Source organism: Phyllostomus discolor, chromosome 4 (assembly GCF_004126475.2).
Source record: "Phyllostomus discolor isolate MPI-MPIP mPhyDis1 chromosome 4, mPhyDis1.pri.v3, whole genome shotgun sequence".
Classification (NCBI taxonomy): domain Eukaryota; kingdom Metazoa; phylum Chordata; class Mammalia; order Chiroptera; family Phyllostomidae; genus Phyllostomus; species Phyllostomus discolor.
The window spans coordinates 21,541,668-21,558,832 of NC_040906.2; the positions used below are offsets into that span (position 1 = coordinate 21,541,668).

At 41.3% G+C, this 17,165-nt stretch overlaps 1 protein-coding gene across 6 annotated transcripts in view; it reads right to left on the minus strand.

Annotated features, from left to right (window-relative positions):
• Nucleotides 1–17,165, minus strand: part of UNC80 (unc-80 homolog, NALCN channel complex subunit) — a 186,976-nt gene that overhangs the window by 17,494 nt on the left and 152,317 nt on the right. For all 6 annotated transcript variants that reach the window (XM_036022913.1, XM_036022916.1, XM_036022912.1 and 3 more), the window contains 8 exons: nt 13,871–14,071; nt 11,566–11,689; nt 10,477–10,602; nt 9,129–9,252; nt 8,202–8,408; nt 4,687–4,871; nt 3,897–4,062; nt 2,323–2,502 (listed from right to left, as the gene is read on the minus strand). In XM_036022913.1, the coding sequence (XP_035878806.1) occupies nt 2,323–2,502; nt 3,897–4,062; nt 4,687–4,871; nt 8,202–8,408; nt 9,129–9,252; nt 10,477–10,602; nt 11,566–11,689; nt 13,871–14,071 (1,313 nt within the window). The remainder of the gene's footprint in view (nt 1–2,322; nt 2,503–3,896; nt 4,063–4,686; nt 4,872–8,201; nt 8,409–9,128; nt 9,253–10,476; nt 10,603–11,565; nt 11,690–13,870; nt 14,072–17,165) is intronic.

Genomic DNA, 17,165 nt, shown 5'->3' on the forward strand with positions numbered 1-17,165 from the left:
AAATACTCCAAGTGGTTATATTTCTAATGAAACTTACTTCAAAACAAGACAATGAATATGGAAAGTGCCAGAAAGTTTAATTCTCCATATAATGACTGTCTTGAAGTTGCTTTTTGTCACTGAATGGCATTTTGTTTTTAGGTGACTGTACAGAGAAGTAAACAAGTAAATGCACCTTAAAAGTCATGCAGAATGTGGTGAGGTAGAGTAAGCTATTCAAAGACCTTTCCAGATCTCACTGATTCCCTCCTCCCACCTCCCTCCTTTTCACACACCTGGATCACTTAACACTCCCTCAACATTTGTCCAGTGATGAGTCGCGTGCTGCCTTCCAGTCACTCTTTTGCTCCATGTTCTTTATAGAAAACACCTGTTGTCCCCTCTACAAGACCTCTAAAATCTTAAATGGCAGAATACATCTCTTCCTCATACTTTATTGTTCCTCATCTTGATTCTGCTGTGTCTTAATACAGGTTTGGAAATTAAATAGGAAAATAATTTAATTCAAAGCAGTCAACCATCTGGTTTTCACAGCCCACCTCATCTAAATGAATACACACCCACATCACAACCACACTACAACATTTGTCAGCAACCCTGTTTTCGTGGGGATGGTTTCGTGATGTCTGAGAGCAGAATTATTAGCAAAACAATGCATGCTCGTCAGTGTATGAGTGTTGGCATTTGGTCAATGCATCTCTGTTTACATCTTCTCTACTTTTCCCCCCAGTTCCTTCCTAGTGCCTAGGTCATCTACTTGTTCATACATTTACCTGAAAAGTATATTCGGCTCTACTACTGATAAGTTGTATCATTTTCCATCATTTAAAAAAAAGCTGCGGAGAGAGTACTTCACGCATTAAAGAAAAACAGTTATTACTTTAAGCTCTTAACTATTTCTAGGGACTTAACAAATATTCAAACTGCTGGTCCTCAGCTCTCTCACTTTGTTTTCTTGTTTTTCTCAAGATTTTTCAAAATCCCCCTAATTATAATTTTAGGGGTACTTCCATCAGCCATGACCTGGGGGATTTGGAAACAAGTACGTCTGCAGGCTGGGTGCAGAACAGCATGATCATCATCACTATGTTAGCTGGCCAACCCCGAAACTAAGTCCGCTGACATTGTTGGCGTGTGTTTTGAAAAAGCATTTATTTCTTTCCCTCTCTTACACATCCAACTGTAGTACGGTATGAAAACACTTGCATTCATCTCAGTTAATTAAAATTCTAACCTCAACTCCCTTTTCCTCTAATTTAGTTCATAGTGGGCCTTTTGTTTCATATGAAGGGACTCTGAGTGAAGATTTAGATGTGGCTTTCATTGTGTGTGTGTGTGTGTGTGTTCACCACCCCAAGTCAAGTCTCCTTCCATCATTATTTATCCCCGCTGTTCCCACGTCTACCTCCTCCCACCTCCCTTTACCTCTGGTGATCACCATGCTGTTATCTATGTCAAGAAGTTTACTTTATTATTTTATTTTAATGTTTTTGTTTAATGCCTTCACCTGGTTTTGATTCCTAAGGCATTGACAGGACACTTTGCTATAAATATTACATCAGACTGCATTTAAAACACACTTGGAAGATAATGAAATATTTTTAAAACATTAAATAACAGTGGTATTTAATGGAACCGTTCACCTTTTACTTTTTAAAGCCTGCTCCTACTCACTTTGCTGTACATCTGAAACTAACACAGAATAATATTGAATGTAAAATAAAATAAAATAAAATAAAAATGAAAAAATCTATTCCTCCTAAGCTCCCTCATTTCATAACACCAAGTCTTAAGCACACGCATTTGAGGCTCCCCACCTGCTCCCGTCACTGGGGCACACTTAACCCAAACCTGGGTCATGTTCCTTCGGGACAGGCTGCTGGTTCATGTTCTGGATAGTATAGCCAGCTGGTCTCTTGTGAGTCCTCGTTTTTCCTTGTCCAATGGGATCACGTAAAGGGATCAACCCACTAAGCACAATGGCCAGGAGAAAGGGGAAGCTGTTTCCCTTCATTATTTGAGCACAATTCAAATGAGCGTGGAAAAGATTGAGCATTTAAGCTCAAAGCAAATATTTACTTTTGGCCAGAATTCTTCCCAAAAGACCAAGGATTTCAAGAAATTTATAGGAGAACAGGAGGCTGTGGGAATCTTGGAATCAGCCACAATTCCATCTGAAATCCTTTTTGTAAAAATGGCCAGGGGATCAGAACTGGGAAGGGCTGGAAAGGCAGAAGCTCTTCCCAGTCCCCCCTCCTCCGCATGGCCAAGCTGTGTCACACGGCCTGCCCCCCACCTGCTGGATTCTGTGGGGTGACCTACTTTCCTCATCCTCCTCATCAGTCCGACTCAGGGTGTCCTGCGAAGCCTGCTGGGAGGGCTCACTGTCCTGCTCCCAGACGGTGCCGGTGCCTGTGTTGGAGCGGGACATGGTGGCCAGGCTCAGGCGGTAAGCGGAGGTGGAGGTGCCCACGGTACTGATGGACGTCTTCCCTTGGTAGGCTACGGGGAGCAGAGACCAAAGGATATCCACGGTGAGGATTTTGAGAACACGTGTTTGCCTCAAACTCCTCCCTGACCCTTGCATTTTTAAAGAACGGTCAGTTAAACAGTGTGTTCCCGACAGATGATCTTTAAGACAAAGTAGAGAATGGAAGTGAGAATGTTTTTTTTTTCAAAAAAGGAAAAAATAAAAATTGGCCAATGATATACTTGTAAACTGATTGGTTTCCTTATGGGACCATGAAATTTCTAACAACGTAAAATGCTTTGACATTGTTTCCTCTCTCATTGCTTTTCAATTTCATTTTCTGAGGCTGGTAGAATGCAAATTCATTTTGACATGAAACGTAGCTCCCTACTTGCCAGATTTTACTAGAAATAAATCTCACCTGACACAAGCATATAGAAGTAATGCATTGTCTGATAGAAACTTCGCCATCAAAATCAGAATAATCAAAAACTGTTCTCTCATTCTTTTCTAAGGAGATTATAATTTATAAGACATCCCTTAGATTCTATGTCAGATTATTTTATTATAAAGCAGAATATTTGAATGTCTCTGAAAATTTCACCAAGATTGTATTTGTCAAAATTTTTGTCTCTAATACTTTGCAAGCAGAGATAAAAGGGAAAAGCCATGCATGTAATATTCTACTCATGGATAATGACTGCCCCCTAATGGCAGATGACTTATTTTCCTTCCTTGGCAATATGCTGTTACTCATTATTTAAAAAGCAACATTACTTTATATTACCTAAAAAGTAAACAACGTGTTCCCAAAGAAAATCTTTTGAATACTGTAAAGAAAGTATCTCCTAGTCTGCCAGTCCTGATTTAACCCTCTCTCTCTCTCCAATTTGTGAAAAGTTGAAGGCTTTATAATCAACCATACAGACCTTGTTTTAAGTCCCCTCCCTGTTGTCACTGTCACATAAATTATTTAATCCTCTGTTGAGTCTGTTTCCTCACACTATTAGTGGACTGAATTATGCACCCTGCAGGTATTTATGTGTATTACATGAAATAATGCCAATAAAAAAAATCTACCATAGAATAGATGCTCAATGAATGCAAGGCCCCCTTCTCCTTTGCAAAAAGGAAATGAAGACAATATTTTAAAATACTTTTTTCCAGTTAAATATTCAAGAAAGAGCATAACTACTGAAATGAAGATTCCAAAAATGTTTTAAAGGAAGTTAAATTAAACTCCCATAATCCCCCCCCTTGAGTCTTTTTTGCTGTTGACAATGATCACATGGTCAAATCTATCGGTGGACTGAAATGGCTAGTCCGTGCATGGTTCCAAAAACAACAGCGACCAGAACAGCGGCATTCTCTGTAAACTGTGAGTGCTGTTAGTCAAACAAATTAAGTAAACACCGTACACACTCACCTGACCCACTGTGAACTGCCTCCTTTAGAATTTTTAGCTCGTTGTTGAACTCGGCGATGAGGGAGCTCTTACACAGAGGGCGTGGGATGAAGCGCCGCTCCAGCTGGTCAGCGATGTGTTGCCGGGCAGACAGCTCCTCATGATTCTCTGCTGGTTGGGCCAGAAGCTGAAAGGAAGACAGAGGTTCTCAGGTCCTCAGTTTCCCCACCTGTAAAGTGGGCTAATTATTGTATCTATCTGATAGTTGGTTGTGAGAATTAAATAGGGTAATCCATAAGAAGCTTTTAAAATAGTTCTTTATACAGGAAGTGCTTAATCAATGCATTGGTTTGAATCACTGCCACAGGAAATCGGGCATGAAAAGAGTAAAAGAAAAAAAATAGAATAAAAGAACACCATGAAATAGAACACCGAGTGCCTCAGAAGAAAATCATGAGATGCATTAACTATCCCATCTCTCTTATGTTTATTTTACATCAGATCTCACTCAAGTCACTAAAGAAAGAACATTCTCCAGATCACTCCATTGGGTTGGTCCTTTTTTGGGGAGGGGTGATGAGTGGGGACAAGGGGAAGTTCTATAGACTTGGAGCTGTGAAGCCGCTTCTAACATGAAATTTTATCCTGGGTGTTACATTTTTGAGCTGTGTCCTCATCACGCATCATATTAACAGTTCCCACTCAGTAGCTACAGCGAGCTCTGTGAACACCGCAGCTGTGATCCTGCCTGAACCTGGACAGCAGCGCGTGCGTGGGGCTTGCACTTCTAGAAGGAGAACACGCAGCACACCTTGCATTGGATGAACGGGCGCAAGAGCACGAAGATGGGGATCCGGGTCCGCACGATGAAGTCCAGGAAGTCCCACAGGGCCAGGCCCCCCACCTTCCGCAGGGCCATCTCCTTCACCTGGAGGCTCAGCCAGTACCACTGGCTCCCCAGCTGCCTCTCAAAGCAGACGAGAATCACCTTCAGAGCTTCACAGCAGGAAGAGAGAAGAATGAGCCTGCCGTCTTATGTTTCGAGGACCCCTGCCCACACCCAGCGGCCCACACCCACAGCCCTTGGTGCATCAAAACATTTCTAAATTTCGAAACTCTCTCTATTTGTTCCAAAAACTTACACTGACTCCTCAGTGAGAGTGTTCTGGCAGGAAAATTTGTATGGTAGACATGTTCTGATTCTGAATCGGAGGGCACAAATATCTTTCCTAGGTGCATTTGACTACTATTTTTGAAAACACACTGCAAACCAGTTCATAGAATTGAAAGGAAAATGTGTTATAAACATGACGTGTGGCTAATAGTTTGCTTTCCAAACGTTTTATCATAGTGCCTTTATGGTGATACCAGCATATCAGCCACATCCTAAACTAAAACATGAGTGTTTTAAAATATTTCTCTTTTAAGCATAGAAATAATATATTCTTGTTATGAAAAGTAAAATTAAATGAGGTAGAAATGCACAAAGTTAATTTTTTAAAAAAAAGTCCTTTCCCTTCTCAGATCTCTCCCGGTCTCCACCCTGAACTGCTCCCCAGAGGTACCCGTAGGTGTGTTTGAGTATGTCCTTCCAGGCTGCACACCACACCTACTACTACTGGGCCCTGATGGATTTCTTTCATGTTATCTCTTTCCTCCCAGATTCTGGCAGCCCTATTACAATCTATATTTTTTTTCAGAAAGCAGAATTCCCAAACGGTGTGTCAGGACCAACAGAAAGTTGTAAAGATGTCAGATCAGTGGGAGCTTGCTCTGCCACCAGCTCCCCCCACAGAGTCTGCCATGGGCAGACACGGGGACCCAGGCCTTCTTGATCGTGCCTGGAAGCCCGTCTCAGCAACTAAAAGACACTCAGAGACCAACTCCCTAAAGCCCTCAGGAGTCACACATGCCTTTACCATCTATTTAGGGCCTTTTCAGGAGAAAACCATGTCGTATAACACAGAGAGAGATGCTGCAAGATTCTCTTTTACCTATCTCTCTCCTGAAAATCTTGCTTTTTAAAAATTTATTAATTTTAGAGAAGGAAGGGAGGGAGAAAGAGTGAGAGAGAGAGAAACATCAGTGTGCGGTTGCTGGGGGTCATGGCCTGCAACCCAGGCATGTGCCCTGACTGGGAATCGAACCTGCGATGCTTTGGTTTGCAGCCCGAGCTCAATCCACTGAGCTACGCCAGCCAGGGTGAAAATTTCACTTTTTATAGAAGCCACCCATCTCCAATTCCTCTCCCTCAGCTAAACAAACAAATGAACAAAAAGCAGCACTCCTCTTTCCCTACCCAGATCCTGGTGACACTTCTACTGCTCTGCGCCCGCTGGCCTTCCGTGGGTTTCTGCCGCTCCACTTGCACCCTCACCCCCGTCAGCTTGGCACAGAAACAGAGCAGCAAAGGGCTCGGAGCAGGAACTCTGTTGCTGGATGGCTCGGATTGGAAATGTTGATATGCCCGTCACTCAACCTTTCGGGGCTTTAGCCTCTTCACTCCTAACATGACATATCTAATTCTTACAATCATTACGAGGGTACAATTTGATGATATAATGTAAAGAATAGAAAACACTGCTGGGCACACAGGAATGCTCAAAATAAACGTAAAAATAAATTTAAAATAGAGCTCCAGTAGCTTGGCTGAGTGACCAAAGGAATAGCTTTTATTAAAACGGCAGAAAGTGGAGAGAACTAAAAATAGTCACTTAAGTGTTTTCTCCTATCCTTGTCTTTACATGTGAAGCCCTCTTTCTCCATCACCCTCTGTACAGTCCCAAACCTCACAAAGGGCTTTGTCCCGTAGTCTAGATTTTATTTGAACCCTATATTCTCATGCCCCTGGCAACCAAGCCCCAGGTGGGTGGGTCCTGTGCACACGCATCTGCGTTTCTTTTTTCTCCCTTTTTCTTTTTTTTGAAGATTTTATTTATTTATTTTTAGAGAGGGAAGGGAGGGAGAAAGAGAGAGAGAGAGAAACATCAATGTGTGGTTTCTGGGGGCCTTGGCCTGCAACCCAGGCATGTGCCCTGACTGGGAATTGAACCTGCGATGCTTTGGTTCGCAGCCCGTGCTCAATCCACTGAGCTACGTTAGCCAGGATTATTTTTTTCTCCCTTTTTCATTCTCATTGTCAATCACATGATTTTCCAAAGCCGCCCAAACACCTCACACACCCCAACCACAAAGGACCCGTTTTCACAAGTGTGTAGGTGTTCATCTTCTACTCCCCACCGAGATCTGCTTTGATGAATTGAAAAATGTCAGGCAAGATGTTCTCAACTTCCCCCTTTTGAGCTGTCCTGCTGGCATGTTCCTTATTATCAGTGCTGCAGCTTAGTTTGTTCAGGGCCAAGCAGTGGCCTTCCAGTGTTGCATGGGTCAGGAGCAAGTTAAAGGCAGGGACAGGGTACCAGGGAAGGAGGAGTGGAGGGGAAGGGAACTGGCAAGCTTCCGGGAGAACAAGATGACCGGCCTCACCAGAGTGAAGATCAAGATGGAGATTTAAGATGATAAGGAAAGAGAAATAACTAGTAGGGGGCATAATATATTTTAAGACCATGTCTTTTGTTTGTTTGTTTGTTTGTTTATCCTCACTTGAGGACATGCTTATTGATCTGAGAGAGAGAGGAAGGGAGAGAGAAAGAGGGTGAGAAACAATGCTCAGCTGCCTCTCATATGCACCCAGACCAGGGACCAAACCCACAACCTAGGTATGTGCCCGGACCGGGAATCAAACCTGCAACCTTTAGGTTTACAAGATAATGTTCCAACCAACTGAGCCACACTGACCAGGGCAAGGCCACAGATCCTGCTGCACAGAATGTGGACTGCCCAGCCCCGGGGCTCCATTTGAAGAGATGACAGTCAGTATACCCCGGAGCTGTGCCACGCAGTGCCCTGGTACACTAACCTGGCCGAGATCTGATAACAGCCACCGATGATACCCTCAACAGTGATCTCACACTTAGTCAGCGAGGAGGAATTCTTGCTGCAGATGCCTTCCTGACAGGCCCAGACACTCTCAGCAAAATTACCGAGTAATCTAGGCAGCACAGATATGAACCTCCTTTGTTCTTTGGCAAAGGTTTATTGAGGGAAACCAGACTCTTTTGCAAGGGTGATGCTTCTTACTTGTTCAAGTGGATTCTTTAAATACTTTCTTGATTGGGGTCTCTTAAAATATTTTTGAGTCAAAGTGAAACATAACTAAATAAGTATGTACATATATTTATATATATACACATGCATGCATAGATATACATACACGTATGTGTTTTTGTCTACAGAGAGAGAGAAAAAGAAGGGAAAAGTACCCACCCAAGTACGCTGCTTGGCTGGTGGACTCTGCCAGCCCTTCCCTGCGCAAATCTTTCCCTGCATCCCCCGGGGTGGAGCAGTGGGCGGGGGAGCTCTCCAGCATGAAGTTCTTGCTCCTGGACGTGCTGATGATCCGCGGAGGCAGGAGCACATTAATGACTGTCTGCAGTAACAGCTGCACCTCCGGCTGCTCCAGCCACGGGCTGTCTGAGGGACAGAGTTGGGAAAAGGGAGGCGGAAAGAAGAGCAAGTCACCAGGTAGACTTTCCACATCCGACACAGAAAAATTCAGCTCTCTTTCCAATTCCAAACTAGGAGCTCAGGCGTTTCCCCACAAAGGACAGCTTCTCCTATGGACAGTAACAGTGTTCCTGGTTCTGTCTTCTCCACAGTCAGCACCCAAGGACTGTGTTTCTCAGCCAAATATCCTCCTTACCATTTCAATCTCCTTTTTTTTTTGCTCAAATACTCATGATATACAGTTTTTACATTTGATATAAATTCGCTTAAAAGAAAAATCCCCCAAGAAAGAAGAGCAATGAAAATATGTTGGAATTTAATGGCAGTGGCAAGATTATGCTAAACCCAATGGCAGTAGGTTATAAAGTCCATGCACCTGGTCATTCACATTATACTGTACTTCAATTAATACCGCTTTCTTAATGGAAACAACAGTCTCCTGATTTTTGCTGTACTGAAATGACTTTAAATACAATATATCTCCAAAGAAGTTGAGCAGAAAAACTCTTGACCCAGGGTAGCTAAAGTGAAAAAAAAAAAAAGTATATTTCCTAAGGTAACCCTGTTTAAATCATTCAGATGGACTTCAGTGATGGCCTTTGTGGGAAAAAGAAAGAGAAATAAAAACCTGGCGCTTAAGAAAACAAAACCATAATGATAAATTTCCTTTAGTTAAATTAATCAGACCTTTGCTTCCAGATCCTACTGTGAGCACAAATGGGATGAGCAGATTTAAAAGCATCCCCTCCCTTCGCTCTTGATTGGTGAATGGGGAGATCACATGGCTTAAAGGGAAATCTTCTTTTAAAGCCTGTGCAGCAATAATAGAAAAAGAGATTAATTGACCCCGCACCCATTCAGTACATTTGTTTTAACACAGCAGGACGGAGACCGTGACTCCCTGCCGGTTGCGCCTGTAAACTATGAGTTCAATTGTCTTCTGTGCAGCATACAGGATTCACTCAAAACTGATACTTTACCATTATATGCGTGACATGATTGAGAGCTATATACCTAAAAACCAGTAGCATCTTAAAAACTGAAAAAGTATGGTCTGGTACAAAACAACCACAGGTCCCCATTAATTTTCTCCATGGGACCACCAATAAATATTTGAGTGACAAAAGGAAAGGAAGAAAATGAGAACTTGACACCTGTTCCAATGGGAAGTTATTTAAAAGTCCTTTGACCCCTGCATAAGGCCTTCTCCACGCCAGACAGCAGTAAGCAATACAGAAAGAAAGAAATGATCTCTGTACCCAAGTTATTAAAGTGTATTGCTTTAGGGACATCATTGTTTCCCTTCTGCATGGCAGCCACAGTCCTCGCTTAAGTTCTTTTCTATCATCTTCCCATTCTCTGGATGATGGACCACCAAGTGTGGCTGTCAGAAAGTGGAGGGGTCAGTTATCCATTTATATCAGTTGTATATGTGCCATTGGTTACAGAGTTTTCTGATGATTTATCACTCCCTAAAACTAGGTAATACACAGAAACAGGCAGGGGAATTTGCCTTCTGCACATTTTGCCTTGGGAATGATTATTTTAATTTTAAGAAATAAAATAAGTGGAAGAATTAAACAAAGTGCTCACAATACTAAATCCACAATCATTAAATAAAAATAAAATATTCAAAGTCTAGTAATAACATTTGAAAGAATTTTATATTGCAATTCTTTCTACAAATGATTTAAAACCAGACTTCGAACATTACTGTCTCTTTTAATTAATAATTGTGCTCTGATTATCTGTGAGCCATTATTTTCCTAAGATATCTGCAACATTTCAGATGACCGACATGGTGCCCGAGGTCGTGGCAGGATTACATGACTCTGCTATTTTTGGGATCTCAAGAAGAATTATAGCAGCACAACTCAGGGCGGAGCTCAGGGCTGAAGCTCCAAAGTTTGGAGATGTTCACACTTCTGTTTCACAGGTTTTGCCCAGCCTTTGCAGAACACAAAGAGAGAGCACCATGATCTGGTGCCTCAGCCAGCAACTTAATGAGCGTGACAAACAGGTAAGGCAGTCACACCTGTATCTGCAATGCTACAAGCCGGACAACAGCTGTGCTGAAGGGCAGAGGTGGTGAGAGATAAGGGCTGAGATGAAGAAGGGGTAATCCATCAGCAACACTGGAGGGTCCTACCACTCCCATCACCTGAAATACAAACAGAGCACATGACCAGCCTTGACTATTGCAATTTCATGCAACCATTGTAAGGAAGTCTCATTTAATAATAATGGTAATAATAATAATAAAAATAATAATTTGAAGGTTGGGCATGTTACTTTCAATATGTTCTGTTGCCTTCTTCTGAAGGTGTGTAATGTCTGGAGTCAGATCAAATGTTACACTGGATTCAGCCAAGGTTTTGTAGAATGTTGTCTACAACTAACTACGTAAATAATGAGAGATGGGCCAAAAACTATTCTAATTAGGAGACTGCACATACTTACTCGTGGATTCAAAGGAACACAGTCAACATTTTTGGATGGAGCAAAAATACTGACAATAATGAGGATGGCAACAGTTCTACTTGCACTAGGCATTCCAGCTAAGGTTTGTTGCTGGACTAGGTAAGCAGCAGATCACACTCAATGAAATGCTCTACCATGGTTTCCACATCGTACAAAACCTTGTCAGGACCAGACTCTAGATATTACGTAAATCATAGAAAATTTGTTTTTCTTCACGTAAATCCTAGACTGGCCAACTCATAGTGTCATTTTGCACTAAAAATGAAAAAAAATCCTCTTTTCATTTTAAACTCCCCCACCCCAGACTACCTCGACCTCTAGCCAATTGCGCAGTCCCCTAGTCTGCGCCACCCCACTCTCCAACTGGCAGCCCTCAGCTCTCAGCGCAACTTGAAGAGGTGGATTGTCAGAGTAGTGCGTGGGAAGCAGCACTCCAAAATCCCGTCTGTGCAGGGATGGGCCCCTGGATCTCCCCACGCACCACCTTGAAATGTACCTCACTATTTTCAGTGTCACCTGAGCCGTCTGTTTTCATGGGTAGGTAGGGGCACAAAGTGGTTGACCTGTAAATCTTCAATTCAGAGAAGTCAATAGCAGAGTTAAATTTTGCAAAATTTCATAAGATTGCCACTTGGCTACTCACCAGATTGACACAGACATTGATCAGTGACCTAAGGTGAGGCAGGAAGGATATGATTGGCTGCCTCTGAAGTGTCAAACAAACCCCTTCAATCAAATTGCTGGCAGGCTCCCACTCAACCTGTCGCCTGGAATACAATATAGGAGCCATTAGCGGCGTGGCTCCCTTCTGGAGACACCCCGAAACGAGTGAACGAGACAGTGATTCTGACGCCATCTGAGACAGGATGGGCGCTGGACACAACAAAGTGCTTCGCACGGGAGGCGGTTTACCCATGTTGTTCCAAAGCACAGAGCACACTGGGAAGGGAAGAGGATACTGAAAACGTGGCAGGGGCACTCCTGCCCCACTCGACTAATGAGACAAAATCTATCGAAGAAAAAAACAGGTGATGAATGGGTTGCATTCACAGTTCCCTGGTTTTACTCTGAGAAAGGGCAGGAGATTGCCGTTTTAGGAAACCTGTCATGGCGGGTAATTGCTCCGAATAGAACTCCTCCAACCCCAGGTTGCATTTCTGAAATCTATTTAGCAGACTATAGGTGATCTCATGAGCTTTCACGCTAGACTCTAACTAATTGAATTTATATGGTCTACCTCCTGCCAAAACGATCACATTAGAATAAATTAGTCTATTTAAAAAGTGCTATTTTTTGTCCTCTTAAGAAATGCTGTGTTTGGGCTGCTTTCTTTGGTAATAGAGGTGGTATATATAACCCAATTAAATAAATAGGATTTTTAGTAATAAAAAGCAATCCAGTCTGCAATTGTCATATAAGAGTCATCCTTGTGGCCCCCAAATAAACAGGTTGGGCTTTACTATTATCAACACTGTTTTCAAATATTATCCTGGAGATGATTTTTTTAAGCCTACATTTCCTACCAAAATGACAGCTCTGTAATGGCAAAATGGAAATGTTCATACAGGGGGATATATTGACATCCATGATGCCCAAGTAACTCACAGGTCAGGTGCAATCAACATTTCTCTTATTGAATTGAGATCAGCTGAAAAAATTAAATCCGAGGCAACCCCAAATTCACAGCCTGCACCCCAAGAAAACTGCCTATAATTGACCAGGTCGGAGCATCAACAGAGAAATCTACTTTTAGGAAGCATGAAGTTTCATAATGGGCTTAGTTATATGACAAATGAATCAGCCTGTGGGCATGTTTAATGTTTTTAGATACAAAATTATTTAATAAAAAATAATTTATTTAACACACTTCTGTAGGACTTATGAGACTTTGGCTGTTTGCCCATAGGCACAAATCTCCCAATGGGACCGAAGCAAAGAGGAGTTGCTTTACAGACAAACATTTTCATGCCACGGAGAATGTGTGGACATTCACCATCATGGCATAAAAGGATATCACTGTGGCACGAACAAGCCACTCATTATTACAGTAAAATCTTCCAATTTATTCTTTCAAATAAATTCAATAATTTTTGATGGCTGTGTAAATGAAGAAGAGCACAGACTAAAACCTGGAAAATTCCTGACCAACTGAAACACTAAGAGCTACAAATGCTTAAGGGAAGAGTTGAATTGATTTTGGGTTTGGTTTAAAAGGACTGAAAAGGATAGTGAGAAAATGCTCTCACTAACCCGAACTTGAAATTTCCAAGTTAGTAGGTTTATTAGCACTTTTCGATTGAACTACTGGCTCACTATGGCTCTATGTTTCCCAACTGGGCTCCGATCTCCAGGGAGGCTGGGTCAGAGGCCTCTGCTCACAGGAAGGCTACCAACGGGCACTGCAGGCCGCTGAATGGAGATGGAGTGGTAATAATGCCCATTTAGTACCACCGGAATTAGGTGGGAAGGTGAAAATTAGGTATGTTATCAATCCTAGGATCTTCTAAGCTACTGCTTGGCTGATTATTATAAAGCTTGACATTTCTCTACCTTGAAACCTAAAATACAATGTTAAATACAGTATATTTGGAATATCAAATTAGTTTTTCTTCTCTCCTTAGTTGTTTTATTTATAAGGCATATCTTGCTTGATTTGAAAAGAAATTGAAGGATACACATCAAATTCCTTACATATGTCAGATAAGGAACATAATAGCTTAGAAATTAATAGATTTTTCAAGATAAATATATATATTTTAAAAATATGTTACTTCTTCAAAATATAAACCTTCTATTTATGCATTCGTATATCTGATTAGCTATGCACATATTCCAACGGGAAACTTCAAGCCACTCCTTTAACTCCAGATTGATCTACCACCTTAAAAACAGACAAACCCTAACTTCGAGGATTACAATATCAACAGCGGGCTAGGAGGCCTCCTCACCTCAAAGTGGGCATCTTGTGAATTTTGTTGAACATTCTATCCAGTCTCTTCAGAATGAGGATAAGGGCTGGCCTCACAGCCTCAGCTGTCCAGTCGGTGATTGGCAGCATCTCCATGATGTAGCGTCGAAGCCCACGGCTCTCCATCGTCTGGGTGTCGTAGGGTGCCAGCTTCAGAAGGGAGTGGGCAATTTCTGCCAACCTGAAATGTTTTTGTTTTTAAGACTAAGCTTAAAACGCCTCAGTGAAAACTTTCCCACACAGCATCATACTAATTAATTACCCTCTTTCTAACACACCAAGTCCCCGAACTAAGCACATTCTGGCACATTATCTCATAATTTTAATTTTTATTTATTTATGTAAGTTTTGATTTAATCTTTATTGTATTTTTAATAAACTTTTTAAGATAAGGAAAAAATAAGGCCCATAGATTTCACTTAGATGATATATCTCTTAAGTTGTTTAAATTTATAGGTCCCCTCTCTTCTGCTTTTTTAATTGACATCTTATAATTTATTTGTTGAAGAAATTAGCTGTTTGTCCTATAGAATTTCCTGCACTCTGTATTCTGCTGATGAAGTCTCCATAGTGTCTTTAATTTATTCCACGATGCCATATTTAATCCCATTGGAGTTAAGATCTAGGGCCTAGATCAGATTAGGTTTTGCTTTTCTGGCAGGTGTCCTTCACAGGTGATGCGTACTTTCATCAGGAGCTACGTGATTCTCCATTGTCTCTCTTTTTATGAGGCCAGTTGCCATAATTAATTACATAGATCCATTTATTCATTAGAATTAGTAAAGAGCTAATATTCTATCATTCCTTTTCTCATGTATTAACTATACAACATTTTAATAAGAAGAAATTTCCTTTTGATTACTAAGAGACAGATAAATGCTTGAAAGGATCTACAGCTAAAGAGCTCCCCAGGAGACTTTGCCAGGCACTCTGGTTTAGGAATCACAGCCAAGCCATTGTGTCACTACCTCTTTGATTGCTCTACGATTGCCCCATCTTGCTAGTACCACGGGTGAAGTCACTATGGCACAGGGCAGCTCATCCCATCTTTGGAGTTCTGTACCGTGAAAAACCCTCCTCATATTATGTCCCCAAATTGCTTCGGTTTCTTTCTCCTATGCTTCATCTGGAAGCACAAATTCAATCTATCTTCTCTATGGCAACCCTTTATTATCAAGAAACGGTTACTGTCTCTTCATTCCTATTTGTTCTCTCTCCAGACTGAACACTCACACTGTCCTCATGGAAACGGTGTATGAATGTGCATGTTTTAAAGAAATCATTTAAAACAGCCTGTGCTTTTTTTTATCTCTTTCTTACAAATGAAAAAAAAGAATGCAGAAAAGAATTCTTTACTTTTGTGATTATTTTTTGTGACAGATAGGAATCTATCTCTACGAGTCTGTCCATGTTGCTTTTCTTTCATTATTTTACAGATAACGCTGGGAAATTATCTATCTATTTTAAATGTGAAAACAGTATTTAAAGCTGAATTTGAGTCACTTTATGAATTATCAGCCGATTTCTCTAATCCCTTGACACATTACTAAATGAATTTGCTTTGAGCATAAAACAAACACATTTTTACACTCCTTTTCCAGTGAGAACAAAAGGGATTTTCTCATTGAAAGGGAGAAAAAAGGAGAGAGAGAGAGAGTAGGAGAGAGGTAGGAAGAGGAGGGGAGAATATTTTACAGATCTTACTACCCTGCTGTCCTGCTGCTCTGGGTTTGGCAAATGAGGCAGTAAATTCTCTTAGGGCAGAGACTCTATCTAATCAAGAATATTTTTCCTGATCTGGATGATGTGCCTCAGTGGATTGACTGCTGGCCTGCAAACCAAAGGGTCGTTGGTTTGATTCCCAGTCTAGGGCACATGCCTGGGTTTCAGGCCAGTTCCTTTGAGGGTGCATGAGAGGCAGCCACACATCGATGTTTCTCACCCTTTCTTTCTCCCTCCCTTACCCTGTCTCTAAAAATAAATAAACTTTTTAAAAAATTTTAAAAAAGAATATTTTCCCTGAGATCCTTGCAGTCAACTAACCATATATTCTGCAAATGCAGGAATATAGATCACCTGCTTCTTGGCTTTTTGAATTAAATCATATATTTCTTGCAAGTATGTCTTTCATATCATCTCATTTTTTAAGAAAAATATCAACTCTTTCTTCTTGAGTGATACTATCCATTCTTATGACCTATACGCCCACAATTCCAAAATTTATATATTTATCTCTGACTTCTGCATATATCCAAATATGCACTTAATTTATAAGACAAAACCTTAATTATGCCCTTTGATTGGTGTAGGGTCAAAGCATATGGATCTGCCCCTACTTGGCAATATACGGTAGCTCTGTTTGGCCAGAGATGACGGGAGGTCCATTTTTATCAAAAGCTTGTTGTGAGAAATTGCATGAATGGAGGACATTTAGTCTACTACTCCCTGGCAGTAAAAATTTTGCCTACCCTGCAACAGAGCCAGGCCTTGAACTAACTGTGCTCTGAATGAGATACCCTGGTTCTAGATAGTTCGCTCTCGGTGACCTGCATTATGACACAACACCAACTCCCAGTGCTGCCTGGCACCCAGCCAAAGGAGGCAGATGCTTCATCCGCTGGGGGTCGTTGTTGGGCACGTCACACATCTCACCACTCTGTCCTGTGCACAAACACTGGCTGGGAGACATTTTTTGTTCTTTGTATTTTAAAAAGTGGTGCTTTACCAAACACCTAGTTTTTTTATCTTACTGACACTATGACTTTTAATTTATCATTTCCCCCTTGTTGCTTTGGAAACTCAAAAGCTCAAAGTAAAATATATGGTTCATGAAGGAACAGCACCTCATATAATCAAGTCATACAGATTTCATGTGCTAATTTTATCAAAAACAAAATTATTTAACTGTTAATTTTTTATATTGTTCTGGCTCTCTAATGTGTATGTTCTACCTGTTTGTATCATGTAATTTTCTAAGTTGCCGGAAGTACTTTATACAATGATAAATGTGTAAATGCACATGTGATACACATTACTTGCCACACTGCATTAAAGTTATTTTCTTATGTGTGCCTCTTGTATTGGACTGTGATCGTGCTGAGGACCAGGATGTTATTTTACATCCTCAGTGTCCAGCATCAGCATTAGGATCTACTGGACTCTATTAACTCAGAGCTAGGCACCAACCTGAATCACAACTACAGCTCATTTAACCTTTAATAGGGTTTGGCATCTAGAGGGAGCTAGAGGCCTAACTGACTCATGCTTTCCCCTCC